The following is a 26,770-nucleotide window of genomic DNA, read 5'->3' as shown; positions in this document are numbered from 1 at the left end:
TATAAAACTGAAATCACACATAACCTACTCCACCATGATGATTTCATTTCCAACACAATACACCACCCGAAACCCTCTCTCGAAGGAAAACCCAAAACGTACGTCCCCTACATGTTCACCAACCGGCAAAGCCGCAATTCTTTCTAGCTCGAAAGCCTCATCTAAATAATATACCCCATCATCAACCAACAGTAGTAGCCCCCTCATAAAATCGTTTCCACTATGGTTCTCACAAATTCGGACCCAATGCCGGTTAGAAGGGTTTATATCAATCGATATTTGACGGATGAGTTCGCCATTATATCTCCAGATGTACAAGTGCTCCCCAGTCAACCCAACAACCAAACTATCATCTTCATAAACATCAAAGTCAATGATACTCTCGTCCGACGAGTTCAACTGACACATCAAATGAATCCCACGGCCTGTGTTCCAAACGCTTAAATGGTCTCCCGCACGCTCCAAAGTTATTAGAACTTGGTCATTCTTGAGGAATTTCTGTTTGATGACATTTCCATAATGTCCACCGTAGAAATCTTCCAATTCCAGTAACACATACTTAGCTCGTGGTTTCCCCTTATTCTGCTCTAATTTGATTAGACCTCTCTGTGAGTTCAGCACGTACTTGTATGGATCGTTTGTTAACTCAAGTATCCTAATAAGTCCATTATTACACCCAATACTGAATCTCGATGCAGAGAGTATGCAGACTGAGGTTATTTCACCGTCCTTGACAAGCTCTTCAAAGATGTTACCGTTGATCAACAGAGAATTAATCCCAACCTTTTCGATTTTTAGATTTTTATAAACCCACGTATTTGGTGGCACTCCAAACCACACACTATTCTCTTCGTCGAGCTCGAACTTCTCAACCTTATAAGTATTCTTCTCAACATTGGTCCTGACATTCTTAAAACCAACCTGAAAATTATACTTCAAATTGCTTCCCAGCTTTACTTCTTTATTTCTTAATGGATGCTTTTTCCTAAAAATTTGCACTGGCGTTTGTCCAAAATTATGTATAATGGAAATCATCACTGCACGCTCATGTTCGTCCATCACTTTCGTCAAATCAACACTTCCTGGATAACTCAAATAATGGAAAACATTGGTAGCATTTATAGCCTCTGGTCCTTGCTGCTTGTATCCAAACACTAGATCAATCCATTCGGGCAAATGCTCACTAGCGTAATCGCTCTCCAGTGCCTCTCGCATTATACGTACAAACTTTATCGGGTCACCATCACTCCAAGGTGGTAATTCAACATCATCTACAGGAGTCCCGTCTTGTAAATTGCCAAATTTGAACTTGTTTGAATTTGTTAAAAATTCGGGGAAATAGTAAAATTCCGGTATCAATTCTCTGACATCAGTAGTGTTATCACTTGAAGCACTAGTCCACAATTTATTGATCGAGTGGAATAACCTGGCTGGATGGTCAAATTTACCGCCTTGAAGTTTCAAAAAAGAATCTGTAAATGGATGCATCCGTATCATATATGAGGTAACTATCATGGCGGAAGAATAGTGAGTACCATAATGGAATGGAGGAGTGTCTTGTGACATTTCCTGGGTTGCTTCAAATCTATCCCTAAACTGTTGTTCCCTACCTGGTGATTGTGCACCCATAGGCTTGGAAAAATCCCTATAAACGGAAGGATCGCTTAGATCAATAGTCGAGGACGAATAATCGGACAAAACAAAGGGGAAAACCGGATATTGTGTGAGATCATTGAATGTTCTCCCCGATATTGTATTAAGTAGGATTAAATATTGAAAATTCGATATTTCTCTATTTCTCCATTTTTTAGTGATTTCACTTTTGGAAACATCGGAAACGGCTAATGATTCCATGAAACTGGAAAGGTTTTCTTTGTTCGTGATAGATTTGATTTTTTGTTGTGATGAAAGCTTCAACGCCTCCTCAAAACTCTTATCGATTAACTTACCACCAACAATCCTTGATAGCTTATTAAATAATTTTTCTCTCTTACTCGTGTCGCCACACGATAGTAATATTGAAAGTCCATCTTTAAAAAATAATTCAAATGAAACATCTCTCAATAAAAATTTCCTTTTAGAAACAGCCACTAATGTAGATAATGGCCAACTCCTTGACTTGTGAATTCGTAGATGTTTTAAAGACTTATTAGTATCAACATTGTCCTTTAAGCTGACAGTTCTCAATATCTTGACAATCTCATCTCTTTCTTCCTCTGGTGCTTCATAATCACAGCATATTTCACCATTTTTGCTATAAAAATATCCCTCCACAATATAGATATGCGTAGAACCCAAAACAAGAATAGACTCAATAGGATCCAGCCCTACAATTTGTGTCACATTGTATATATCACTAACACGATCATTGACAAATAAGTTTCTAACGACTCTTCTGGTTCTATTTTCATCAAAATCATCATTAGTAACGATGATGGAATCAACAAAATTAAAATCCTCAAGATCATCATTTAAAATCGAGAAGTTTTCTGTACTGCTGGTCGTTTTTTGTATATCAGTAATATCAAATATAGCATAGTTATCATTTGATAAAACATCAACAACTTTATTCCTTTTTCTATTCTTTCCCTCGATGAAGCTCAAGGCTTTATGCTTTTGCATGTCAGTACTGGAAATATTGGCCATCAAGTTGACAAACATATTCATATAGTAGCTGAAATCGTCAATATCATCCTGAATAAATGAGTTGACTATTTTGGATTCTTTTTGATAAATCAATTTACTGTAAAGTTCAATGTTGTTTTCAATAAATTTGGCTGATTTCTCCATTTTCAATCTCGAATCTACATATTCTTCAAAACTGGTTTTTCGTTTGGTAAAATTATCCCACCCCATAGTTCCAAATTCATTCTCGTACACTTTTTCAAAGAACCTATGGACTGTTTCATCAGAAAACTTCTGGAAAACTTCTGTATCGTCTATGTTAACGACGCAGCAAAATAAATCATAAAGGGTTCCATCATATTCAGGATCAACATCAAGAGTTTTGAGAAGTTCCGTTGGATGGACTTCCAAAAGCATTATACGAATGCAGTTAGCTGCTAATGAAGTGTTTAGTTTTAATAATTTCATAAAGCAGGCAATCAGCAAACAAAACCCCTTGGAGTCTAAGTTCTTTAATAAGATTTCTGGATTTGACATAAACATCCTTCCAAAAATTTTCAAAATTTCTGATTGATGGTCCTTATTCAAGTTTCCCAAATTTTCTAAATAATACCTGAACATCAGAAGATACGACTTAACATATTCTTTTGTTAGTATTTGTGCAATAGGAATTAAGGCAGAAAAAGATTCCGAAGCTTGTGTTAATCTTGGGATAACCAAAACGACGTTCTCCATGCTTTGTAAATATTCCAACTTATCAATTTCAACATCAATCTTATTCTGTAAATATTTGATCAAAAGTTTGGCTAGCCGAGTTGCTTTGTTTAAATTGGCAAATAACAAGTTCATCAGGTGTTCAAATGTTTTCATTTTACGTAGAATCAAGGGAATCATGATCAGACTGAATTCATTTGGACTATCATGATACATTTTTTCCATCATTATAAGTGTCTGTTCATTATCTGTGTATAATTCGTCAATAAGCAACCTGGTTAAAAACTCCAAAAACTTTTCAAGTAAGGACGATTCATTCTTTTTCAAAGTTGTGGCAACAAATAAGATGGAATTGATTAGCTCCGTATTCATGAGAAACTTAGCTGTAAATTCATCATTTTTCTTTAAAATAAAAAGCATATTTACATAATCTCGGATAACATCCTCAGAAATCATTGAATTTGCTCCAAAGCGCATCAAGTTGGTTAGCAACGTAAAATAATATGTGTTTTTGACGGATCTCACCTCTTTGGTGTGCGTGCGAGCAGCTAGTTCACTTAAAGTGTAGATTTCGTTTTCCAAAAAATCTAAACCAAATGTAGCTCCATATAACTTGTTCAGAATTTTGTAATTTGCAAAATCATTTCTGAGAGAGTATAGTGTAATGTAAAACCCCCCTTGCTTTACAAACGCCAAATATATTGAAACATTTGAGGTGATATAATTAAGAAGAATATCCAGTGCAATCTCTCGCATATCACTGGGCCCTTGTAATGCAGTAAACAAAAATTTCGTGCTGAGAGCCCCGTTAATCTTGTTGTTGCTCTCAATTAGTGACTTCACAATCTTCAGAATGACAGCACCCCCTAGTTCAAATTGGTATTTACTTGATTGCTCCCTATTTAAGGAATATATAACATGCTCCAATAGTAACCTCACAAATTCATTTGAATGATTGTATTTAGCTTCAATCATTAGGGTATTTGAAATAGTATCCAGTAGTATTTGACCAAATGTTCCCTTTTTCAAATTTAGAAGTACCTTTTTTGCAGTCTTCATTTCCTTTAATTTGTTTCTATTATAAGCCGAGTATTGACTTTCCTGAGAGAATACACTAATTTGATATAACAAGAACTGATTCATATTATCATTCTGAATATTTGAAGTCGACTGCCATATATCGAAATCTAAGATAAGGGTTTTATATGCAACAGTGTGTCTGATATATGACTGATCTGGGTTTGAATCATTGTAGCCCGTGTATTTTAGGACCAATTCAAGAATGTTAGTATTCAAGAATTTTCTCTTTGATTTTAAAAGGACGGCCAGAATCTCATAGCCACAACTTCTGGTAAATCGGGTTTCAAAATATTTATAATAGCTGAGCAACTCAAATAGAAACTCTAAGGCTTGTATCAAACAGGCTGCGGTACTCGCATTTGCAACCAAAGTCAAACACCATATATACCCCCCACAGGCGTCTAATGAATTCAATATTGATTTGCCCCTTTTGATAAAAACTGCATCATTTTTAAAACAAAGCTGTTTCAGTTTCCCCTCAACCTTGACGTAATACACAATCTCTGAGTTGGATGTGGAGGCAGAGTTAAATACAAGAGTTAACTCTTTAGAATCTAGCCTCGATATGTTATACAATGACGTTTCGGGGTTTGTAGGAATATTGCGTTCACTTTGGCATAATGTATTAGAGTTAACAAACCGTGAGACGTCTGAATCGGCGAAAGATCCAGAATAATTGGGACCCAATGCGTAAAAACAGGTGACCCAATCACGATATTTATCCGACTCAACAACATAAATATTGGAAATTTCCATCACTTGATGACTGTGCGGAGGCCCAGATACAATCAAATCCAAACTCAAGTTTGAAGGCAGAAAAAATGACCCTGAAATAGCTTGGTTAAATATGTTCTGTACGACTTTGGGTTGAATCAAATTACCATCAAGGAAAACATCAATCCTTGTCATCTTCTTTCCTTCACAAACGTGTGCAATTGAGATATTATAAAGTTTGTCTAGTTGAAATTGAAAACACTCAAACGAATGTTCCTCTGTAGAAGTTTTTAGAATCAACTCTCCATTATCAATTGTGTAAGAAACAAACAGAGAACCATTGGGATGTAATAGTTCAAAAATTCTGTACCCTTCATGGTCCTGGTCACCGGGTTTATACCAACATAAACTTGAAAGTCTTACCCAGCAGGAAACCATGAAAGATGATGTAGTACTCTTCAATGTGAGTCCTCTCATGATTAATTCCTGATTGAATGAATCAAAAACCAGAGAATTGTAAAGATAATTGCCGTCGGTGAAGATGTTTTGTAACTTTCTCATTATTTCTTCGTCACTTTGAATAACCGATTGGAATCTTTTAAATTGAACAGAATCATACCCAAGTTCCACAAATTCCAACATCAAGCAACAGCTAATTTTGTAGATTATCTCATCATGTTTCTTTTCAATATTTCCAAGAATAGCGTCAACCAATTGAGAGGAATACACCCTAACCTTATTAATAACGGAAGCTCTTACTAACTGAAATATTATCATGAGCATTTTCCTCTTAAAAAGGATGTTCTTATTTAGAAATGCCTCATCCTGGAATAAACTAATTAACTTAAGCATTCCTTTTTTAACATAGTTATCATCATAAAACAACATGTACCGAATTTCCCCACATTCCCAGATACGGTTGTCATATTTAACTATATCATCCAAAGTCTTGGTTTCATCATAATCGGAAAAAACATCCCATTTGCATACCATTGAAGTAAATTCATCACTCTGAACATTTCTTTCTTTGAAATCCAACAGACAAAGGAATTCGTTCACTAATTCTCTTTCATTCATGACTGGGAAATATCTTGCTTGTTCGGTTTTGCCACGCAAAATGGTTGAGCAAAAAGAAGCTGAAGGCCGCTAAACCAAAATGTCAAATAATGGTCCGCTCTTGAGAGTATTCCTAGTTTATACCTCAAATTGCAAATTGCAAACACTAAATTACGGTGTCATATACAGAATTGTGAATACTGTTCAACAAATTAGCATTCATACACCTCAACAGATAAACAAGATTAAAGATTTGTGATGGTTTTCCCAAAATACGTATTTCGTATATAATAACCATCAAATATTTTGAAGACTTGATGGTTTCGACAAACCGTTACATAAAATGTGTGTCCCCCGATATACAAATTAGTTATTAGGCTATGGGTTCTCATCAAGACCTTGCTGTTAGTTAGAAGGCGTATCTAGACATGCACCAAATTTAAACTGGCATCCGCTTACAAATTGATTGGAGAACAATGAAAAATTGAACCTCCTCGCACAGGCGAAATCGTTTTCCTTGTCAACATGTTTTTCCCTTTAATCTGAGCTCAGTATTTCAGGTAAAGTAAGAGATATTTGTTTTTTCACTATCTCACCTCTAAATCATAGTGCTTGGCCTAAATGACACAGGGCTTGGATTCTATAGGAAAATTGAAAGACGTGGATCTGAATATTTCACAAAATGTGTCTGAGAATATTCCTTCCAAGTCACAAGACCCTACTAAAAGCTCCAATGAGTCACTGGCTATGATACCTGGAAATGTGAATATAACTACTACAAGGACAAACATGAGCGAGAATAATGATATGTTTTCTCACTTGCAATTATGTGCACACAATAATTTACCTTCCTCCGAAAGTATTCTCAATCAAGATGGAGAGGCAGGGATATCTGATCCAGAGCTTGATGCCACTGTTACTTTGCCAAGTGAAAGTTTGATTGATACATCTTTTGAAGACTCTGAAAATCAAAAATCAGAGGTACTGACACCATACCAAAGTTTGCTAGAGATACGTAAACGGTATATGTCGATTCCCCCACCACCACCACAAGCAGGTATTAATTACTTTTATATCGAGCCAAACTGGTTTCAAAGTTTTATGACCAGAGAGTACGATCGGAATACTTTCACATTTGCCATGATAGGCCCACTCAGAACGATTCCTATTGGAACGTGCCTAGACAATTTAGATCTTAGTTTTATCTCTTTTGAGCAATTTAAGTTTCTACACGACACTTTTGGTATTGAAACAGACCATCAAATTATTCAGCGTGAAACCGTATATTCCCTTACTGACCAAAAACTCATACTTGATCTCAATCCACTTACAATTATGCCCCATATATTCAGCAACAATGCATCGCAAGTTAACAAGTTCATTTATAATAAAAATAGCCAGAGCGAACTAAACATCTCCACCTTTAACAGTTTAGAGGACCTGTACCAAAGGGTTTTGTCGGTTTTTGACCTAAACAATACCGACCTGGGGAATATTAGACTATGGAAAATTGAACTTGAATCCCCAAACTTGCCAACCGTAATACTTCCGGCAACATTGAAGAATATAAAACAAAAAAAAATAGTTGAACTCAAGGAAAATAGAGTTCAAACTCTAAAAAATTTCACCTCAGGTCACATCATGCTGGAAGTTAGACAAAATGATGGAATGTTTTTTCTTGATTTTGGGTCTGACGTTATTTTGAGCTCTGGCTTGGTTGGATTGAATAATTTAGGAAATACCTGTTTTATGAACTCAGCATTGCAGTGTTTGATGCATATTCCTGAATTGAATTCATATTTTCTATATCGTTATTTTGAAGGGGAGCTTAATAGAACTAACCCATTAGGGAATGGTGGTGAAGTTGCTCAATCTTTTGGTGCACTTATAACGTCAATGTTCGATAAAAAATACATAGGAACACAAACTTCATATGCTCCTCGTGACTTCAAATATACAATTGGTCACTTCAATTCAATGTTTTCTGGCTACCACCAACAGGATTCACAGGAATTTATTGCTTATTTATTAGATGGCCTACATGAAGACTTAAACAGGGTTATAACAAAGCCATACGTCGAAAGGCCCGAATTAGCAGAAGGTGAAACTCAACATGACGAGGCAATTATGGCCTTAGCCAAAAAATGTTGGGACGCCCACAAGTTGAGAAATAATTCTGTTATTGTTGACTTATTCGTTGCCTTATACAAATCTACGTTGACTTGTCCGGAATGCAATAAAATTAGCATCACTTTTGATCCCTATAATGACCTGACATTACCTTTACCTAACAACAAAACATGGTCTAGTAAGTTGAGCATATTACCTAATAAAGGTTTACCTTTTACTGTAAAGGCCAAAGTCCAAACGGATATGTCTTATGGGGACTTTAAGAAATATATTGGAGAGCATACAGGGATAAATCCAAATGATTTAATTGGTGTTATTGTATACCGATATGCAATCACTACTGTTTTTGAGGATCCTAAATTTGACTCGGAGAAGACAGCTATTTCTGACTTAATTCCTGCTGATGAGGATATCTGGTTTTATGAAGTTCCTCGGGAAAACGAAACATCAATGCTATTTCCTGTTTATAGTGTACCTAAAGGTAACCACTATAAAAATAACTTTGCTCTTCCATTTATAATATCGCTAACTGACGAAGATAGATTGTCATATGGAAAAATTCAGCAGAAACTAAATGCGAAATATTCACAATTGAGCAAAAATGAAGTTTTTAAAAATCATGCTGATACAGAATATGGAAAATACACGTTTTCCGATTTCAAAGATACTGAAGGATTCATGAAGTGTGATGGTGATTCAAAAGATACACTTCACTATCGATCATTTGTTGAACAAGTTGAAAGAGGATTAGTTGAAGAAGACGATGTCGCTTCTATGATTTCCTATGCCTCACCCTTGTCATCTACAGATGAACTGTTTGTTACAAAAATTCTTGATCCGACAAATGGCAACGATTCAGTTGGATCTCGTGAAATCACATCTCCCTTCTTTTTACCAACAGTTGCCAAATATATTTGGAAGAATGATCTTCCAAATTTACTAGATGAACTTCCAAGATTGAAACGACAATTATACCTATATAAAGGCCAAGACATGGAAGGTATAAAATGTAATCAAAGAGTGGATGAAAAGTTTACTGATAAATTAGATAAGGACGGTTATGTTGATGAAGCGCCAAAACCTCATGGTGAAGTCATGGGGGAATCTGGTTTAGAGAAAAGTTGTCGTTTCATCGGCACCACATCAGGATCAAATGGTAGTTCTGAGGTGGACACGACACCCGAATCAGCCGAATATATCACAGCCAATGAACATTCAGATACAATGTCAGAAGTCTCTAGGTACGGTTCACCTAGCTTATCACCATCTTCTAGGTCCTCTGATTCCTCTTCTGCATCCTCTTATACTACCTCATCATCATCATCATCATCATCATCACCTTCATTGTCTTCACGAGTACCGTCATCGGCTGTATCAATTTCTCTGCTTTCAAACAAGAATTCTAACATTGGTGTTACGAGTTACTCAAAGGAGCTAAGAAAGGAAATCATCAAGCCTTACGTAGCTATAATCAACGAATTTGAAGAGGATAACTACAACGCTTGCTTTGCATATAACAATACATGGGTGGATCTGGAATTTGGCATTGGTAAAGATTTAGGGGAGGAAAACGAGTCAATAGAAAATACTTCTATGAAACCATTGACGCTATATGACTGCCTCGAGCTATTTTCAAAGCCTGAAGTGTTAGGTTCGAATGATTTATGGTACTGCCCAGCGTGTAAAGAACATAGACAAGCGACTAAGAAGATTGAATTATGGTCTGTTCCTGATATTCTAACTATACATTTAAAGAGATTCAAGAGTTATAGGAGCTTCAGTGACAAAGTCGATACTACGGTTGAATTCCCTATTGAGGGTCTAGATTTAACATTTCATGTATCTGGCAGGGATAAAGGGTTGATCTACGATTTATTTGCAGTTGATAATCATTTTGGAGGGCTTGGTGGTGGTCACTACACGTCTTATGTCAAAAATTTTGTTGACGGTAAATGGTATTATTTTGACGATTCTAGGGTCTCACCAGTTGATGATCCAAGTGAAGCTATTAAAGGGAGTGCATATCTACTTTTTTACCGTAGAAGAACTGAAACACCATTGGGTGGTGATTTTTTTGAGAATATGGCAAGTGAAGTCAGAAAGAAAAGAGAAGAGGTAAGTAAGAAGCTTAAAGAGAAGCTTCTGAGGAAAAACAATTCAGGCAATACCATAGATTCCGAGTCTAGCGATGAAGCTCCTCTGAATAGGACTGAAGAAATAACTGAGAATCACCTTGACGTAGATGATGGGAATAAGAGACGTAAGATTAAAGATAATAAAGAAGTTCAAAGTGTTTTCTGTAGTAGCCCAAGAATTGAGAATATTAGGGATGATAGAGATAATAATAACGGCGAAGGTATGGGTGTTAATTCATATACTAAACCCATTCCATATGTCTTTGATGGAGACAAGATTGATTAAAGTACCCATTTTATAATAGCTTCTTGTAGAGTATGAAAATAATTTTGCATTGTACATGTTTGTGCACACAAAAAAATTGATTTCGCAATATAGTTTTTCCTTTTTTATTCGTTTTTTTTTTCTTTCATTTTTGTAGATGCTTTTATTCTATCAACAATTCCATAAGAAATATATAGTGATAAAATTACGCTAAGAAATACCAGATATGGAGACAAGCGTAGTACTCAAAAACACAGTGTTTTCACCATCCGAATTAGCATTAATTGCTCCGGATATTACCTTGCAAAAGTATATTTCAGCAGGATATAGACCATCATTACGAGAATTTGAAGAGTTTAAGCCAGTAGTTATCTCAAAGGCCGGTATATCGAGGTATAATACTGAAGATAGGGCAAACGATTCGACTAGTGTTATAGGATCATCGAGCGTCAAATGTGGAGGAACATCTATTATCTGTACCATTAGCGCAGGTGTAGTTGAAGACGATTTTGAAGCCATTAATGATTATAGAATGAGGTTGGATGCAGACATCATTGTCGATGAAGAAAGAGGCAATGAGGAAGAGATTGAGTTGCTAGGTGGCGATTTGTTGAATGAGAATGGTGCAGTTTATCCCGTGGTCGAAATTGCCAGAGGATCTAATGCACCGCCAGGTCCTGAGGAAATTGGTTTAGGTGAACAGTTATATGCAAGTGTTTTGCATTCTGGATTGATAAGTAGAGAAGAATTAAGGGTCAATGTTGGACTACAAAGTATGGATGAAAAAGGGGAAGTTGTGATAATCACCGGCGATGAAGTTGGTGCAATCAAGAAAAAGTTCAGTTTTGTATTGTATGCCAGATTGGAAGTCTTTGGTAAAACGGGCCCCTTATTTGATCAATGTTATGCTGCACTAGTGAAGGCACTAAGGGACACCAAGCTTCCAAACGTGTATCTCAATGAAAGAGAGAGTATTATGAGGACCCGGGGAGGTAAAAGAAATGCAAATGTTAATATTCAAAGTTTTGATTTGGTATGTGATCCAACGGAATATAGGGATTTGAAATTAAGAGAAGATAGAATTTGCTGGGCGAGTACCTTTGGTATTGCTGATATGTACGATGCTAACGATGGAGGTGCAGGAGAAGATGAGGAAATGCACGGTGGTGAGATGGAGAGTAACTCAATATTATTGGCCGACCTTGAAGGAGATGCCGAAAACGATATATCAAAAAGAATCACTGCATTGAGTAACGGAAAGGGCGAATTTGTGAGCGTTACTATTGAGAGGGGGAATGGAAGCCCGTTTACGAGTGATATGATCAGACATGCCTTAGGTTTAGCACAAACCCGGGCAAATGACATGATTGGGAAGTTTTAAATGTACTTTAATTGTACCTTTATATAGTACTGAAGTTTTATATATAATATTTTGTAATTTTATAACTTTAATATTTTATATTTTGAGTTTTCTGGGAAGTCGAAACAAGAATAAGTACTTAATCGTAAAGTAAGATATTAAGCTGTCCATAGTACTGATCATCTATTTAGAAAATAATATTTGTTAACAAGATTTGTTTAAAGCTTGTATCTATTGTGCGGATAACCATATGGCAACCAACTATTGTAACTTTTTACCAGTACGTCTCCTAGTTGGAATTGGAGAGCCTGTATTTGAGTCAAAGTTCTCCTGGATTGTCTTCTTGTCCAAGAGGACATACTCATTAACTTTAGCAGCAACGCCACCTCTGACCTTCTTGACGACCTTGGCCTTCTTGGAGGATTTCCTGTACACCTCAATGTAGAAGGCAATGAATAAAAAGAGATAGGAGGAGATGATGGAACAGCCGGATATGGTTGCAATTTTTGTACCAGAGCAAGTCAATCCTGCTGTGTATTTTGTGTCGATTCCGGACATGACCTTGATGTAAACTGCAAAATAGATAAAGCCGAGGTCAATCAAGAACTGGATAATTTGGAACCTGGTGACCCATTCTTTCCACCAAACTCTGATACCTCTAGCAGCCAAGAAATAATACCAATACATGACGACATGGACAAACAAATTCAAGCTGATTGGGACCCACGAAATAGGAGTTGTACCGACCAACTGGGTATAGCAGAGTAACGCGGTAGCGCCATGATGGTAAGTGTGTAAAAAGGTCAATTTCTTCTGTTTCAGAACAAGAAAGACGGTATCAATGAATTCCAAGTATTTTGTAAGGTAGTTCATGTAATATAAAACCACCAATTTCTGTGTCCATGCTCTTTCATCGCAGATGGCATAGAAGAGGCCGTTATAGTAAATCTGTGGAACTAATTGTTCTATAAAACATAACAACAATGTCAAAGACAGAGTTGTTAGAAACAAGTTATGGATTTGAAACAATCCATTCAAAACAAAGGGTTTAACGTTAAAAGACTTCATGAGCTTGTCTCCGCCGAAAATGACGGTGTAATAGACAACGATGGCCGCAAACACGGGGTACGGGGTGGAGAGAAAGGTCTCATCTTGCACGAATTCAAATTCGGACATAACGAAATGCCCGTTTGACAGGAAACGAAATATCTTCTCCACATGGGGGAAGATTTCCACGCCAAAAGGACGGTCTATTGAAGGAAACGGGATCCCATTAAATGAAGACATTCTTTTAGTTGAAGCAAAGTAAGTTGTTATGTGAAACTGAAAATTCCAAAACAATCAATAACAGAGATTATGGATATATGAAAGAAATTAGTATGCACCAAAAGAAACTGTTGTCCTTTTGATTATTTTCCACCCTGCACACATTTCTCCACCTCGAATGTCCCTATTTGTTTTCCAACCTCCAGCCGCATCTTTAAGCCTGCTTCACTTCCCACTCTGCAACAGCGAAAAAGAAAAACAAAAAAAAAAAAAAGAAAACGCCGAGCGCTAACGCTCATAATACAGAATCGAAAAATAAACGAAACCGAAAAATAAACGAAACCGAAAACATAAACAAAGCCAAAAAAAAAACAAAAACAAACGCGCCCGTTTCGCGCTCTGACAAGTCACGTGACATGCATGTCACGTGACGTGTTTTTTTTTTTTTCTCTTTGTCCTTTACCGTTTTCTAATTGTGAAATGGGAGAATATCTTCTTCTGTCCCGCTGAATACAGCAAAAGAAAAAGAAAAAGAACAAGAAAAAAGACAGTTGACGTCATTGAGTGTGCAGTATGTTTGTGCAAATTGTAAAGTATTGGATTTGATTACGTTATATGATGATATACTGCATTACATTGAGGTGAAGTACCGGTGCCATGGAGGAGATAAAGTACAATAAAGTGATTCCAAGAGGCTATCGAGGGATTATGTAGGAGAGGTCCACGTTTTGGAAAGTGTTGTTTCTCTTTTCGCTTGGAGAAGATGGCGGCTCGTATAGGTTGGCGTTGTTTATCTTTGGAGAAGGGTGTGATGGGAACTGGTATCTCGCATTTGGAGGGTATCGATTCCCGGAGTAATACTGTGGAGGATGGTTCATGTAATGGTGATCCGTGTACGCTTGATGCTGTTGTGAGCGCTGTACTGGTTGTTGCGGGAGAGAGTGATTAGGAAGAGCTTCACCAGAGAGACTCTGAAGTGTCTTGTGTTTTCTGGGTCTAGGATAAGTGGTTGAAGGCGGGAATCGCATCTGTGTAGAGGGAGAGTTGGTAATTGGCTGGTTTGTAGGCGTTGGATAGGGAACTTGGCGGGTCGTGGTGGAGGAGTATATCGGGTGAGGCAGGGTGCGGTTGTAATGGTATCGGCTGTGTGGGGTTCCATATTGATGTGATTGGCTTGTTGGGTGTGTCTGTGGGTGTGTTTGTGGGTGTGTTTGTGGGTGTATAAGAGTATATGGTGGATTTTTATATTGCTGGATTTGGTGCAATTGAGGACTGTAATAATGTGGGTAATAATGGTGGGGCTCCTTGTGGCCTTCTCTCCCTTGGGTATTGTGGAATTGTTTAGAAGATGACGTTTGTTTGCGGTTTGGTGACGGTATAATGTACGTCGTTGAAAGTGCAGGCAATGGAGCGGTGTTGAAATTGTTTTTGCTGGTATTATTATTATGATTATTACTTTTGCTGTTGTTGTTGTTGTTGTTATTAATATCAATATTCTTATCGTTGCTAGTAGTACAAAGAGTATTAGTGTTAATAGTAGTATTATTGTTGATAGTAATATCAGTAGTTGTAGGTTTAGGAGCATCAATAGTGCTAGGAGTATCAATAGTAGTGTTGGCAGTAATACTAGTATAATAATTGTTGTTGTGAGTATGAACTGGTAAAGCAGGTAATGGTTTCTCTGGGGCTGGTGATTGTTTAATACTAGGCTTCCTTTGTATCGGTGCAGATGCAGACCTAATCAATTCCGGTTCTATTTTGACGTCATTCTCCTGTATAAGCACTTGGTTGTGATTAACTATGGCTGATTTGGTATGTCCATGACTGATATTTCGAGTTGAATCTAAGGCGACACTATGGAATCCATTAGTTTGGTAATAATCCAAAGCATTCACCATATCAATCGAATTGTTTGAGTCTGAATGTTTATGAAAGTAGTTATCGTTTGGTGTCCTTGTTATTGAGTATTGAGGAGTAGAATAGTTTTTCAATGGCGAATTCAACGGCGTGGATTCCACCATTGATCTGGTTGGTGTTGTTGGAGTGAAGGGTGAATCTTCACTTTTTAGTGTATGTATACTATTGTTAAACCGTTTGTGCTGATGTGCAGTCTCAACTTTCCGGAGGTTCATGCTCAAGTCTTCCAAACTCTCCTGTGTGTATAAATTAACCAAATCGTCCTCACCATCGCCTCCATCATCGTAATTGTTACCATCACTCTCATCAGATTCAGATAGACTTACTATACTGCTCTGGGCATCGTGGATAAGGGTATCCATATGAATCGATTTAACATCCGATCTGTTATACACAACCCTTGAAGCATTGTGTTCAACAGTATTGATTTTTTTCCCCAATTCCAATGCCTTATTAACTGCAGATTTCTCAATGTTTTTCCTCTTTGTTGATCCAAGAACAGACTTCAAGTGATGGAATGTGTCTGGTGGCGTGCCCTTCTTTGGTGTTTTGTGTATAATGACAGTAACAGATGTCTGGTCTGGGTCAAAGCTAAACCTCGAACTATCATAGTCCGACTCGTCGGTGTTGCTGTTTCCATCATAAGCACAATCGTAATCATTATCATACTCATAGTCATATCCACCGCTATGCTCGTCAATGGCGTCTGCTTGTTCCCATTCTTCTTCGGTCAGCTTCAACTTGTCCAACAACCTCCCTGTGGTGGTAACTGTATCTGTTGAATACGAACTGGAAAGACTGGCCCTCTTGTTCTTGCGCAGTCGGTGCCGGGTCTGACGTTCCAGCTGTGTAAGCTGTGAAGCGCCCGGGTGTTTGATGTTCCTCATACTTGCTTGTACCTATAGGCAATGCCAGTGCCTCCTTTAAGGAGTTGAAGATCTGCATGTAAATATAGAACACAACTGAGTTTTCACAACATCAGCCGTTTCGCAGACGTGTTCATAGGGAGGGGGAAAATCAAGGGTGCCGCGCGGGGCTCAGCAAAGAGAGAAAGTTAGTTGACAGTGAAGCTCATCTACTACAGGGTTAGGTTGATTGTACCAACACAGGGAATGTCTCTATAATAGACAGGAGAAAACATCTTACACATTAAACAATATACTAGGATGTTTATTCTTTAAATTCAATTTTGTAGTTGTCCGATGGAAGCGGGCGCTTCTCTGGAAGGACGATTCTCCCATGCGACTCCATTGTTCTGTATTGGATAACCTCAAGTAACGAGCACAAGAGGGACAACACCGGTGCTTCAACTCCCAAATCCTGTGCAGTCTCGAGGGCAGTTCCTAATATGGTCTTGTATTCCGTGTACTGATTCTTGCGGACATCGATCAACATGGACGGAGGATAGTATTCGCCATCGTCGGAACGAATCATCGCCTCGTCGATTCCTTCAGGTAGTGTAACACCGTCAGCCTTTGCAATAGCAATGACTTCCTTCATTGCCGGCCGAACAATCTTGTCCATGCCTCCAAACAATTCCAAACGGCCACAATCAACGTTGGTTATTGCGCATGTGGTATTGATTGCTGCATTGTAGACAAGCTTCTTCCATCTAATAAATTTGACATCTTCATCGTATTTGGCACCATTGTGTTGGTTGTAATACAACTTGGCAAACTTTTTAGCTTTGGCAATTTGTAAGTCCCGATCAAGGTTTGAGTTAATAAATGGCCCAAAGGATACAGAATCAACTCCGACATGTTTAACAATTTTCCCGTGGAAAAGGGTACTACTGATCATGGTCACGCCAGAGATAACGGTTGCATCGGGATATGCACGGAACATGGACCTCTCGATGCCAATACCGTTTTCCAACAAGACAATTGGAGTGTCCTTTGAATAGGCGCCTTCAATCATCTTTTCCACGGGATTGACATCAGGAATGTTCTTGGTGGTAATGACAATGTAATCAAATGGCCCTTGTTCGTTATAGGCTTCCTTAACGTCTTTGTATACATGGGTAGGCTTAAAGTTCTCAACTTTACCATAATCGCAAGACTCGATAGTGAAACCTTCATTTTGTAGCTGGTCGTAGGATGATCTTGCCACTGCAGTGACTTCAACTCCATTTTGTTGTAGAGTGTATGCGGCAATGGATCCAACACCTCCAATACCTATCAAAAGAACCTTAGTGGACATCTGTCAGTGGAAAGAGAATGTAGCTAGCGGGGAAGATATTTTTTGAATATATATATATATATATATACGGGAAGAACCACTACCAATATTCAAAACGTCGAAGCTGACGTAAGCGTAGTAGGATATCCTTTCATCTCGTTGAGTATATGTATGAATATATATATACACCTATATAGTTCATGTACATTGGAAGAAAAACAGGACTTGGAGAATTCGCCAGACGCGTTATCAAAAGGCCGGTTGCCTAATTGGGCAATTGCCGACCCCGGCTCTAAAGCAGAAGCGAGTCTGACAAAATAACAGTAGGAATAATATTTTAAGAATAACATTTTAAGATTAAAATTTTAAGAATAACATTTCAGGAATAATGTTTTAAAAATGACAGGTAATAAACAATAGGTAGTTAATAACAATTAATATATAGTACATTTGTTCAATAAGATCCAGATGAATAAGCCATGTGATGGGAATGGCACTTCAGGAAATCAATAGAGGTATTCAATCTGGTAGTTTTCCTCTGGAAGTGGCCTCTTCTCTGGCAAGACAAACCTCTTATTGGCTTCCATTGTTCTCATTTGGACGAGCTTCAACAAGTTGTTCAACACCGTCAATGTTGGAATTGGAACACCATTACGGGACCCATATTTGACAACATTGCCAATGATGACAATATGTTCCAGGTACGTGCCGTTCCGAACATCAATCAACATGGAAGGTGGATAGTAGACATCTTTGCCCATATTGCACATGGTATCCATCACTTCCTTTGCTGGTAATTCAACACCCTCACTTTTAGCAACCGCAATGACTTCCAACATGGCAGGTTTGACGAGGGTCTCGAATCCGCCAAATATCTGCACTCTACCTGCATCTAGATTAGCTAGCGCACAGGTTGTATTGATACAGGCATTGTAGACGAGTTTCCTCCATCTGGTAAACTTGACATCTTCCTCATATTCAACCAAGTTTTTGTCGTTTTCATAAAGTTCAATAAATTCCTTACACTTGTTAATCTGCAGCTGTTTATCCAAGTTATAGTTGATAAAAGGCCCAAACTTGATATCATCCCTTGCGACATGCTTGACTGTAGCTTCGTACAACGTTGTGCCAATCAACGTGACCCCACTTAATATAATTGCGTTTGGATATCTCCTATAAATTGGAATTTCAATCCCAATGCCATTTTGAATCAACACAATAACGGATTTCTCGTTGAAGCACCCATCAATCATATCAACAACTGGTGCAATATCAGGGATATTCTTTGTGGTGATAATGATATAATCAAATGGGCCTTGTTGTTTGTAAGCTTCTTTTGCTGTGACATAAACGTTGGTCGGAACATAGTTCTCAACGATACCATAGTCAATGGACTCGATACGAAATCCATTTACTATAGAGTCATGGGTCTCTGGGCGTGAAACTGCAGAGACCTCGGCACGGCCAAGGTGCTCCAAAGTGTAAGATACAATGGTTCCAACACCACCGAATCCAATCAACAAGACTTTTGGCTTACTCATATTTGAAGAAATATACAGGTTGAAAGAGTAAAGAAATAAAGGGGAGGTACGAGAAGTGTGAGAGAAGGAGAAAGACCGAAAAGATGGGAGAAAAAATAGAAGAAGAAACAAAAGATGAAATGGTGGAACAACGGCGAAATATATAAGTGACAGCAATGGTAAACTCATGCTGTACTGTCCCTCTCTTCGGGTGTCCAGAATTTATTCATGTACACGGACCCCCGACCATTGTGGTAATCAAGCTTTCTTGGACTGAGGGAATATTTCACAATGGCTTTTTCTTTTTCTTTTCGTTACATTTTCTATTGTTTTTCTCTAATTTTTGTTGGTGTGGAGAATCCGCAGTGTGAGTTTATCACTATTTTCACAGTTCTTACAATATTTTCATGTCATGGTCTAAGTTCCCAGAAAGGTCTGCCGTTAGTGGGCTTGAAGAAACCTCCACTATATTTGAAGGCCCACTCATCAGAGTCAAAGACATTACCATAACAAGCAAGTGGAGTCCACAACAATAAGCCACAAAGAGCCATCTCGTATACGGTGTGCTTAAAATGGTCCGGGTCACTTGGATAAATATTCTATCCCATGGAGTGATTTTGGAATTGATTCTCCTGGTTTCCATCAATCTGAACTGCTCAATTGGATGTAGTTCATGCTCGTAATCCGACTTGTACTTATTTTCAATGTCTATACCATGGTTTTGTTCCATATTTGTCTTTGATTGATGGAATTGTAGAAATCGTATCTTCTCATACAATTGTCGATTGTCATTTTTTAAGGTGTTGATTTCTCTCTTTAACTCAATGATTTTATTAAAATGTTTCTTGTTTTCGTCCTCCAACTCTTTGTTTCTGTTACGAAACCTATCTCTTTGTTGAGTTATAATTGGCAATAACGTAGAGTCATTCGACGAAGTATTTACTATAGTGCCAGTAATCGAACCAGAAGGAGAGACTCTACCATTTGTATGACCAGCTACTGATGAAATCATGGACATTGTATCCCATTTATCATCATTGTGGCTTGTGGAATGATCAAAATCTATTAAATCATTCTCCAATCTTTGGTTGGCATCTTTTAATTGCTCAATGGTTGCTTCAAACTCCTTAATTTTCTCATTGAGTGAATCGACTTGATGGATTGATTTCTCATTCTGTTGTTTGAGCTCGACAATTTGAGCGTTCAGCTTTTTATTTCTTTGAACTATAGCTGACTCTATCTTATCTATCGAGCTTGTTTCTTCCGTACTGTCATCAAATTGAATCTGCTTCAGAAGTTCCAATTCCTTTTTAATTTCATCGTAATCAAAGGACTTATCCTTAAATTGTTTCAATTCATCAATTTGGTCATTCAAGAGATTGGTTTCATGATCAAACTCGGCCTTTACTTTGGATATATCTTCTCTTAATTTGGAGCTGATCTGACGTTCGTTTTCAAGTTTTGCAATAAGTAGCACATTTTCACTTTCTAAATTAGAAATTGTCTGCTGTTGTTCTTGCTTTGCCTTTTCAATTTCAATTTCAATTTTAGAATTGCTTGTGCTTAATTCACGTCTTAATTCTTCGTTTCTCGCTTCTAAAGCTTTGATACGTTTCTTAGAGTTCTCCAAGTCACTCATTTTGGAACTTACATCTTGCAGCTTAGAGATGGACTTGCCATGTTTGATGTCCTTGTTGACTCCACTTTTACCTCCTATTTCGCCACCAGCATTCCTCTCTTTCTCGTATATCTCCTCTTCCTCTCTTTCATCTTCTGGCTCCTCTTCTCTCCGATCGTCTTCATCGTCCTCATCTTCAAAGACATTGGACCGTTTCTTGAGTTTCAGTTTCAACATCTTCTCATTTGTCTCCAACTCGACAATTTTGGTGTTGAGTTTCTCCAGTTTCTCATTTAGCTCAAATTCATTTTTATTCCAATTTTTCTCCTTCTCGTCTAATATGGAGCTCCACTCGTTATCCTTTGCCTTTAGTTGCAATTCCATTAAATCGTCCATCTTCTTCTGCGAGTTAAATAGCTGGGTCTTTATCTGATCATAGTCCGCATACTTCATTAACTTCTCCTCCAACAATTGCTTCTCTCTGATGATGTCGTCCATCTTCTGCGCCTCAACGATCGAATTCATGCCAATCTTGAGTAATGTCTTAGGATCCGGCGCATCGGCAATCAACTTGTATATTTTGAATAGCAAAGACTCAACATTCTTGTTCTTCTTGTTCAAAGAATCGATTTGATTCTGGTACAACTTCAATAATGGATTGATCTCTCCTATTTTTTCCTCATCTTCCAGCTTTTTGAACTCCTTTGTCTTTGTCGCCAACTTCTTCCGGTCTAGCAGCGACTCGTTCTGCGACTCTCTGATATCAACAACCTTATCATCCAGTTCACGTTGTAACCGAGGTAGATCTAGAGTTGTCCATGCATGCAGCGCCTTTTCAAATAACACAGATGTGTCAACAGTGTCAATAGTAGTCATCACTTATTCTAGGAAACTGCAACAGGTTTCAATATCATCAATTGTATATATATCCAGATATATGTGTATATGCTTTTACGTATAGACAGCAAACAAAATAGAGAGAGAGAGAGAGAGAGAAAGAGATGCAGATGTAGATGGAAAGTTCTATGACTAGATTGTATCTCTTGTATATACACATACCTAAAACACACTTATAAGATCCATCCTACAAAACTCACACATGCTTATTTTTAGCGAATTTCCTCAACCACTATATACAGAGTCCCGAAACTAACTAGACAAAAAAAAAAAATAATGTGAGAAAAATACACTCCAATGTTTCTCCCCCCCCTAAACGCCTACCAATCTACCCATTGCACCAAATAGGATACTCGTCTAGTCAATTGTCCAACACCTTGTCCTTTGTTGTTGCGTTGTTGGACCTCATCACCGGCCACACCACATAGCTACATACATAAACATACATAAACATACATACAATGCCAGTCATCATAGTGGGCGGACCCTCAGGGACGGGGAAGACGACCGTTGGACAAGAATTGGCCCGTCTCCTTAGGGAACGGGGGGACAGTGTCTGTTTTATCGAGGGAGACAACCTCCACAGCGAGGAGAATATTGCAAAAATGAGTGCCGGGATTCCGTTAATGGACGTTGACAGATGGCCGTGGTTAGAACGTCTCTCTAAAGAAAGCGTGCGTGGCGCAGCAACACATTCCTACGTGGTGGTCACGTGCTCGATGCTGCGCCGCGTGTACCGGGACTATTTGAACTCAAAGATCGGAAGTGAAGGATGGTATCCTTTACGGATGTACTTGCTCAACAACACCTACGAGAACGTCCTCCAACAAATGAGGGCACGGCAGCATTTCTTCAAGCCGGATATGCTGCGGTCCCAATACGATACTTTTGAGCCCGGGGTTAAAGGAGAGGCAAATGTTGTAAACGTGAAATGCGAAGGTAAAACGCCAGTTGAGTTGGCAGAGGAAATCATCAAGGACATCACATTAGGGGATAACTGTGCAAGAGACGGTGCTACCCATTGAGATCGGACGCCCCTCCTCTATGTATCTTTCTCCTTGGATACTGTATACGTGAATGTAATAGGATATTCTTTGTAGGTTTAGGCTCATGTTGAAACCACTGATGTTTTAAGGCATCGATGGCGCTAAACCGCTCTCCAGGATCATACACCAATAGTCCCTCCAATAAGTGAAGACATTCGTTGGAATTGCCACTGTTATGCGTGGCATACCATGTGTGGAGATTTTGAGGGAACGTTGTAAACCTTTGCAAATGCGGGTATTCAGGATAGTCGGCCAATGTTGGCCAATCCTTCAATGTTGGTGTGCCTAGAATCTGCAAGATTTTGAGTAATTGATTCTCCTGGAATGGAGGTTGGTTGTGTTTCTTGGTGTTGTCCATTTTGGCCTCTTCGCCCTTGAATAAAGGTCTCAAACTCAACAACTCGCCAAATATACACCCGACACTCCAAATATCAACTGCAGGTGTATAATGCCTAGCACCTAATAGCAACTCGGGCGCCCTGTACCAGATGGTAACTACAACCTTGTCCCCATTGTAGAGAGGATTCACAGGGGTTCTGAAACTCCTGGCCAACCCTAAATCGCCAATCTTGACAATCCCGTCCCGGGTAACCATAATATTTGCAGGTTTTAAATCTCGATGAACAATCCATTGGCCATGTAAATAGGCAACTCCTTTTAATATCTGGTACATTGTACTCTTGAGTGTCAAAACACTCAATGGTGATTGTGCATGTGCGTGGCAGTGGATGATTTGTAGCAAATCATGTTCGGCAAAATCAAATACAAGACAGACACTCCTCCCCTCAAGGATAACTTCCGCCAACCGTGTGATGTTCTCGTGTGATACCTCCCTACACAACGAGATTTCCCGAACGGCACTTTGCGATAGACCAGTATACTCCCCAATCCCACTGCTGTCCTTGGTATCACTCTTGAACTTCTTGATGGCAAAAACATGTCCCTTGTTCTCCCCCGTCTTCCCAACGGCCTTGTAGACTTTACCATACGTACCAGCTGCAATATATCCCAAGACTTCATACCTCGCACTTAACGAGACCCTCTTGCTGTCCTTCCGTGCCCTATAGGGGCCCATGGTAAAGAAATTGCTAGGCGCTGTATTCATGGTCTATGTACAAGATGACGTGTGTAGCTATATATTCAATGTGATATAATATGTATATAAAAAATTTTGTATCAAGAGTTGACTTCCCCTGGTGATGCACGTTATTTCTGTTCTATTGCTTCTTGTTATTGTTTCTCTTGAAGAATTTCAACAGCTTGTTAAATAAGGCTCTTGCCCTCACTTCGAAAAAAGGCGCACCTAAAATAGCACTGACCCATATTAAGGGGGTCAATGCACGCACGGTAGCATAGGCGGTAGCACCTGTTTCAATGGCAGTGTCCCGGTCCCCCATTTGAGGATCCCATTGAGTCAGGCCTTTCTCCATCATCCCCCTGGCATGTTCGATTAGTTGTTCTGGCATTTCAAATGGTACATGGAACCACCCATTGTAATAACCTTTCCACAAGAATAAGAAGGGTACAATGGTAAAAATCTGTTGTAAAACAGCAACGGAGAGAACAAATTTACCAGGGTGTAGTAACATCGAACGCATATGCGGACGCAAGATGTTTGGTGTTCGTTTATAGTATTTATTATCGGCCAGGGGGTCATCCAGTTTGGCATTCAAGTTGAGATCCGGTGTTGGAGTTCGTTTGATTTTCGTTGTCCGCTTATAAAGGAGGGTACGCGTTGGGGTCACAATCGATGGTGTAATGTATGGGTGGAGCCGTGGACGGATGTACAATGACAGCATCTTGTAATTATACACAAAAATGGTACCTTTGCAAGATATGGTACGATGGTATCAAGAAGGTATAGGAATAGATGAATACAAAACGATATACATAATCTTTAGGCGCTAACAATTTTCCTCTACAAAAATTTCCGTTCAACAATTGCATAACTATAACTAGAAAGAAACAAGAGGAGGAAAAAAATGTATATAGTGTAAAGCAAAAAAAATAAAATCTGAATTCTTTTTTTTTTTTTTTCGTTAATCGTAGATGATATCTCAGGACCAACAGCTTTTTAATCGGTGTTATTGCTACCAAGAGAAGAAACGTAGCATTTTTAGGATAGTTTCATTCACAGCTGGAAGTGACATTACAAAGAAACTGTTCGAAAAGGGGGGGAGTTATTCCTGCCAGCGTTGTCGGATTACAGCATAAATAAATTTGAATCGAGTATAAAAGAATATTTGGATATGTATAGAAGCTAGTGAGATGAAAGGAGCTAAACTTTTAAGAAGGAGAGATACTCTTCCCTTTTCAACGAAAGGTCACCGGCATTCTCCCCTCTAGGAATGGCGGTCCATTTAGGCTCATCCTTGAACAACCGTAATGCCTGGATGTCCATTTTCTCAGTCAATGTGAACCGATGGTATATTCCAGGAGGTAGTATCAACAAATCTCCAACTTGGACTAGAATCCGAACCCACTCATCATCCTTGCTTCTTACATCAAAGTATCCTTCACCGCCCAAAACGTACCTGATTTCCTCGTCTTCATGTAAATGCTCATGGAAGAATTTCTCCAACTGAGACCAAAGTGCTCTTTCGCCACCTTGGAATGTGTCTTTGTTCAACTTAACTATATCCCTGTTCTTGTAGTGACGCTGTTCGGCAATCTCGTTCACCACATCTATTGAGGGGCAGTGCTTGTAAATTAATCCTGCCTTTTCAAGTGTCTCAAGGTCAACTTGTCTTCCACTGTTGTGAGGGGCAGTCATATTCCCTTCTACATTGTCATAGTAATAAGCCTTCATTGGATTCGGTGGACAGTGTATGTGAGAAAACCCAACGAGATGGTATGAAGAAGCAGGATAAGAAATATACGTGAGAAGATATCTTTGAAACACTATATGCTGGTGCCCTACAGATACATCTGTCTATACAAGTTAATTTCCATTTCTCACACAGCCACAGTTTTTATGTGAGTGGCAACAGTCAATGGAAAGATTTAGACATTACTCATTTCTCTATGAAGTCTTTACCGTACATTATGGCATCAACCAAGTTGTCCTTACCCTTCAATCTGCCGCATTGGGGGATCCTGCCAATAACTTTGAATCCCAAACCTTCCCAAATTCTACGGCTAGCCAGATTTGTCTCGTAGACCAAATTGAAAACAGATGATTTATAACCTAGTTTAGGAGCCCAATCTACGTACTGCTTCCCTAATATCTTACCAATACCTAAACCTCTGTACCTCTTAGAAACCAAAAACCCACCATTACATATATGTGATGACCTACCGGGATAGTTTGGTTTGATGTAGAAGCAACCAACCAACGAATTGTGCGAGTCCACCATTACAGCAATAAAGTTGGGACAATAATAATCTAAAAACTCCTGTCTATTCAGAGGATTTTCAAAAGGATAAGTGTCACCATCAATAATAATTTCGTTCAGTAAGTTGAAAATGGAATCTACGAGTTCTGGTGGAATATCTTTATGTGAGTAATATGGTACAATACGCACTTCTGTAATTGGAGTGGTGTTAATAGTGGTATGTACAGTTTCAATTGACATTGGCTTTATGTGTTAGCAAACAACAGAGAGATGTAATTGCAGTGTGAAAACAGTGGGGATGTGTAACGGAACAAGGAAGATCGAAGTTGCAAGAGGTGGATTCTTTGAGGCGTCCAAGAACATAGAGTGAAAACTCGACGTAAAATTGATAAGCTTATCTCGAGGTGTTGCAGCTTTCAATTTGTTTCCCTTTTCACGTTTTTGAAAGAAGGCTTCTTGTACACACTTCCCACTTCTTGCTGGTTGTCGAGCCATGCTAGGATATAAGACTAATTAGCAGCTAATGGTTAGTATATTACCGCTTGGACTGCACGCAGGAATTTTTGAAAAGGTTGTATCTGCAAAAAAATAATTGTGGAAATATGAAAGCCTTAGAGGATATAGTTGCTTTTATAAAATTACAAGCGTACGCAAAATTGTGTAATGCAAGACAATAATGAAGACTATTTTGTAATCAGTGAATAATTCTTGTGAATATAAGAGTGCCTGCATATGAGCAATCAAAGATGACATGGATTTGAAGACTTTTACCAAAGAAACAATGATTTTAAGTAGCACGAGTTATTCAAAAGTTGCGTTGCGACAAAACAGTTTGTGATATATACGAGGTGAGAAATTAATTCTTTTTTTATTTCTCGATAAGGATGCATAATAAGTAAGATAAAGTTTCGAAG

The 26,770-nt window shown here is 38.5% G+C and overlaps 13 protein-coding genes across 13 annotated transcripts; 3 read left to right on the top strand and 10 right to left on the bottom strand.

Annotated features, from left to right (window-relative positions):
* Window positions 1-24: 24 nt before the first annotated feature.
* Window positions 25-6,210, bottom strand: C5L36_0B09640 (uncharacterized protein; the record flags this gene model as incomplete). Its single annotated transcript, XM_029465341.1, has 1 exon — window positions 25-6,210. One exon carries the CDS (start codon window positions 6,208-6,210, stop codon window positions 25-27), a length of 6,186 nt encoding a protein of 2,061 aa, XP_029321200.1.
* Window positions 6,211-6,810: 600 nt separating this feature from the next.
* C5L36_0B09630 (uncharacterized protein) lies at window positions 6,811-10,740 on the top strand (the record flags this gene model as incomplete). The annotated part of the gene is made up of 1 exon (XM_029465340.1): window positions 6,811-10,740. The coding sequence occupies one exon, from the start codon at window positions 6,811-6,813 to the stop codon at window positions 10,738-10,740; it is 3,930 nt and encodes a 1,309-aa protein (XP_029321199.1).
* A 205-nt stretch (window positions 10,741-10,945) lies between these two features.
* On the top strand, window positions 10,946-12,100 carry C5L36_0B09620 (uncharacterized protein; the record flags this gene model as incomplete). The annotated part of the gene is made up of 1 exon (XM_029465339.1): window positions 10,946-12,100. The coding sequence occupies one exon, from the start codon at window positions 10,946-10,948 to the stop codon at window positions 12,098-12,100; it is 1,155 nt and encodes a 384-aa protein (XP_029321198.1).
* Window positions 12,101-12,340: 240 nt separating this feature from the next.
* C5L36_0B09610 (uncharacterized protein) lies at window positions 12,341-13,366 on the bottom strand (the record flags this gene model as incomplete). The annotated part of the gene is made up of 1 exon (XM_029465338.1): window positions 12,341-13,366. One exon carries the CDS (start codon window positions 13,364-13,366, stop codon window positions 12,341-12,343), a length of 1,026 nt encoding a protein of 341 aa, XP_029321197.1.
* Window positions 13,367-14,040: 674 nt separating this feature from the next.
* C5L36_0B09600 (uncharacterized protein) lies at window positions 14,041-16,149 on the bottom strand (the record flags this gene model as incomplete). The annotated part of the gene is made up of 1 exon (XM_029465337.1): window positions 14,041-16,149. One exon carries the CDS (start codon window positions 16,147-16,149, stop codon window positions 14,041-14,043), a length of 2,109 nt encoding a protein of 702 aa, XP_029321196.1.
* A 283-nt stretch (window positions 16,150-16,432) lies between these two features.
* On the bottom strand, window positions 16,433-17,461 carry C5L36_0B09590 (uncharacterized protein; the record flags this gene model as incomplete). The annotated part of the gene is made up of 1 exon (XM_029465336.1): window positions 16,433-17,461. One exon carries the CDS (start codon window positions 17,459-17,461, stop codon window positions 16,433-16,435), a length of 1,029 nt encoding a protein of 342 aa, XP_029321195.1.
* A 485-nt stretch (window positions 17,462-17,946) lies between these two features.
* On the bottom strand, window positions 17,947-19,149 carry C5L36_0B09580 (uncharacterized protein; the record flags this gene model as incomplete). Its single annotated transcript, XM_029465335.1, has 1 exon — window positions 17,947-19,149. One exon carries the CDS (start codon window positions 19,147-19,149, stop codon window positions 17,947-17,949), a length of 1,203 nt encoding a protein of 400 aa, XP_029321194.1.
* A 205-nt stretch (window positions 19,150-19,354) lies between these two features.
* On the bottom strand, window positions 19,355-21,454 carry C5L36_0B09570 (uncharacterized protein; the record flags this gene model as incomplete). Its single annotated transcript, XM_029465334.1, has 1 exon — window positions 19,355-21,454. The coding sequence occupies one exon, from the start codon at window positions 21,452-21,454 to the stop codon at window positions 19,355-19,357; it is 2,100 nt and encodes a 699-aa protein (XP_029321193.1).
* A 482-nt stretch (window positions 21,455-21,936) lies between these two features.
* Window positions 21,937-22,500, top strand: C5L36_0B09560 (uncharacterized protein; the record flags this gene model as incomplete). The annotated part of the gene is made up of 1 exon (XM_029465333.1): window positions 21,937-22,500. One exon carries the CDS (start codon window positions 21,937-21,939, stop codon window positions 22,498-22,500), a length of 564 nt encoding a protein of 187 aa, XP_029321192.1.
* On the bottom strand, window positions 22,490-23,626 carry C5L36_0B09550 (uncharacterized protein; the record flags this gene model as incomplete). The annotated part of the gene is made up of 1 exon (XM_029465332.1): window positions 22,490-23,626. The coding sequence occupies one exon, from the start codon at window positions 23,624-23,626 to the stop codon at window positions 22,490-22,492; it is 1,137 nt and encodes a 378-aa protein (XP_029321191.1).
* Window positions 23,627-23,738: 112 nt separating this feature from the next.
* On the bottom strand, window positions 23,739-24,320 carry C5L36_0B09540 (uncharacterized protein; the record flags this gene model as incomplete). Its single annotated transcript, XM_029465331.1, has 1 exon — window positions 23,739-24,320. One exon carries the CDS (start codon window positions 24,318-24,320, stop codon window positions 23,739-23,741), a length of 582 nt encoding a protein of 193 aa, XP_029321190.1.
* Window positions 24,321-24,799: 479 nt separating this feature from the next.
* C5L36_0B09530 (uncharacterized protein) lies at window positions 24,800-25,330 on the bottom strand (the record flags this gene model as incomplete). Its single annotated transcript, XM_029465330.1, has 1 exon — window positions 24,800-25,330. The coding sequence occupies one exon, from the start codon at window positions 25,328-25,330 to the stop codon at window positions 24,800-24,802; it is 531 nt and encodes a 176-aa protein (XP_029321189.1).
* A 205-nt stretch (window positions 25,331-25,535) lies between these two features.
* C5L36_0B09520 (uncharacterized protein) lies at window positions 25,536-26,096 on the bottom strand (the record flags this gene model as incomplete). The annotated part of the gene is made up of 1 exon (XM_029465329.1): window positions 25,536-26,096. One exon carries the CDS (start codon window positions 26,094-26,096, stop codon window positions 25,536-25,538), a length of 561 nt encoding a protein of 186 aa, XP_029321188.1.
* Window positions 26,097-26,770: the final 674 nt, after the last annotated feature.

The sequence above is a fragment of the Pichia kudriavzevii genome, chromosome 2 (genome assembly GCF_003054445.1).
Source record: "Pichia kudriavzevii chromosome 2, complete sequence".
Lineage (NCBI taxonomy): Eukaryota > Fungi > Ascomycota > Pichiomycetes > Pichiales > Pichiaceae > Pichia > Pichia kudriavzevii.
The sequence above is the reverse complement of the archived record's forward strand: the minus strand, read 5'-3'. Positions and strand labels throughout refer to the sequence as shown.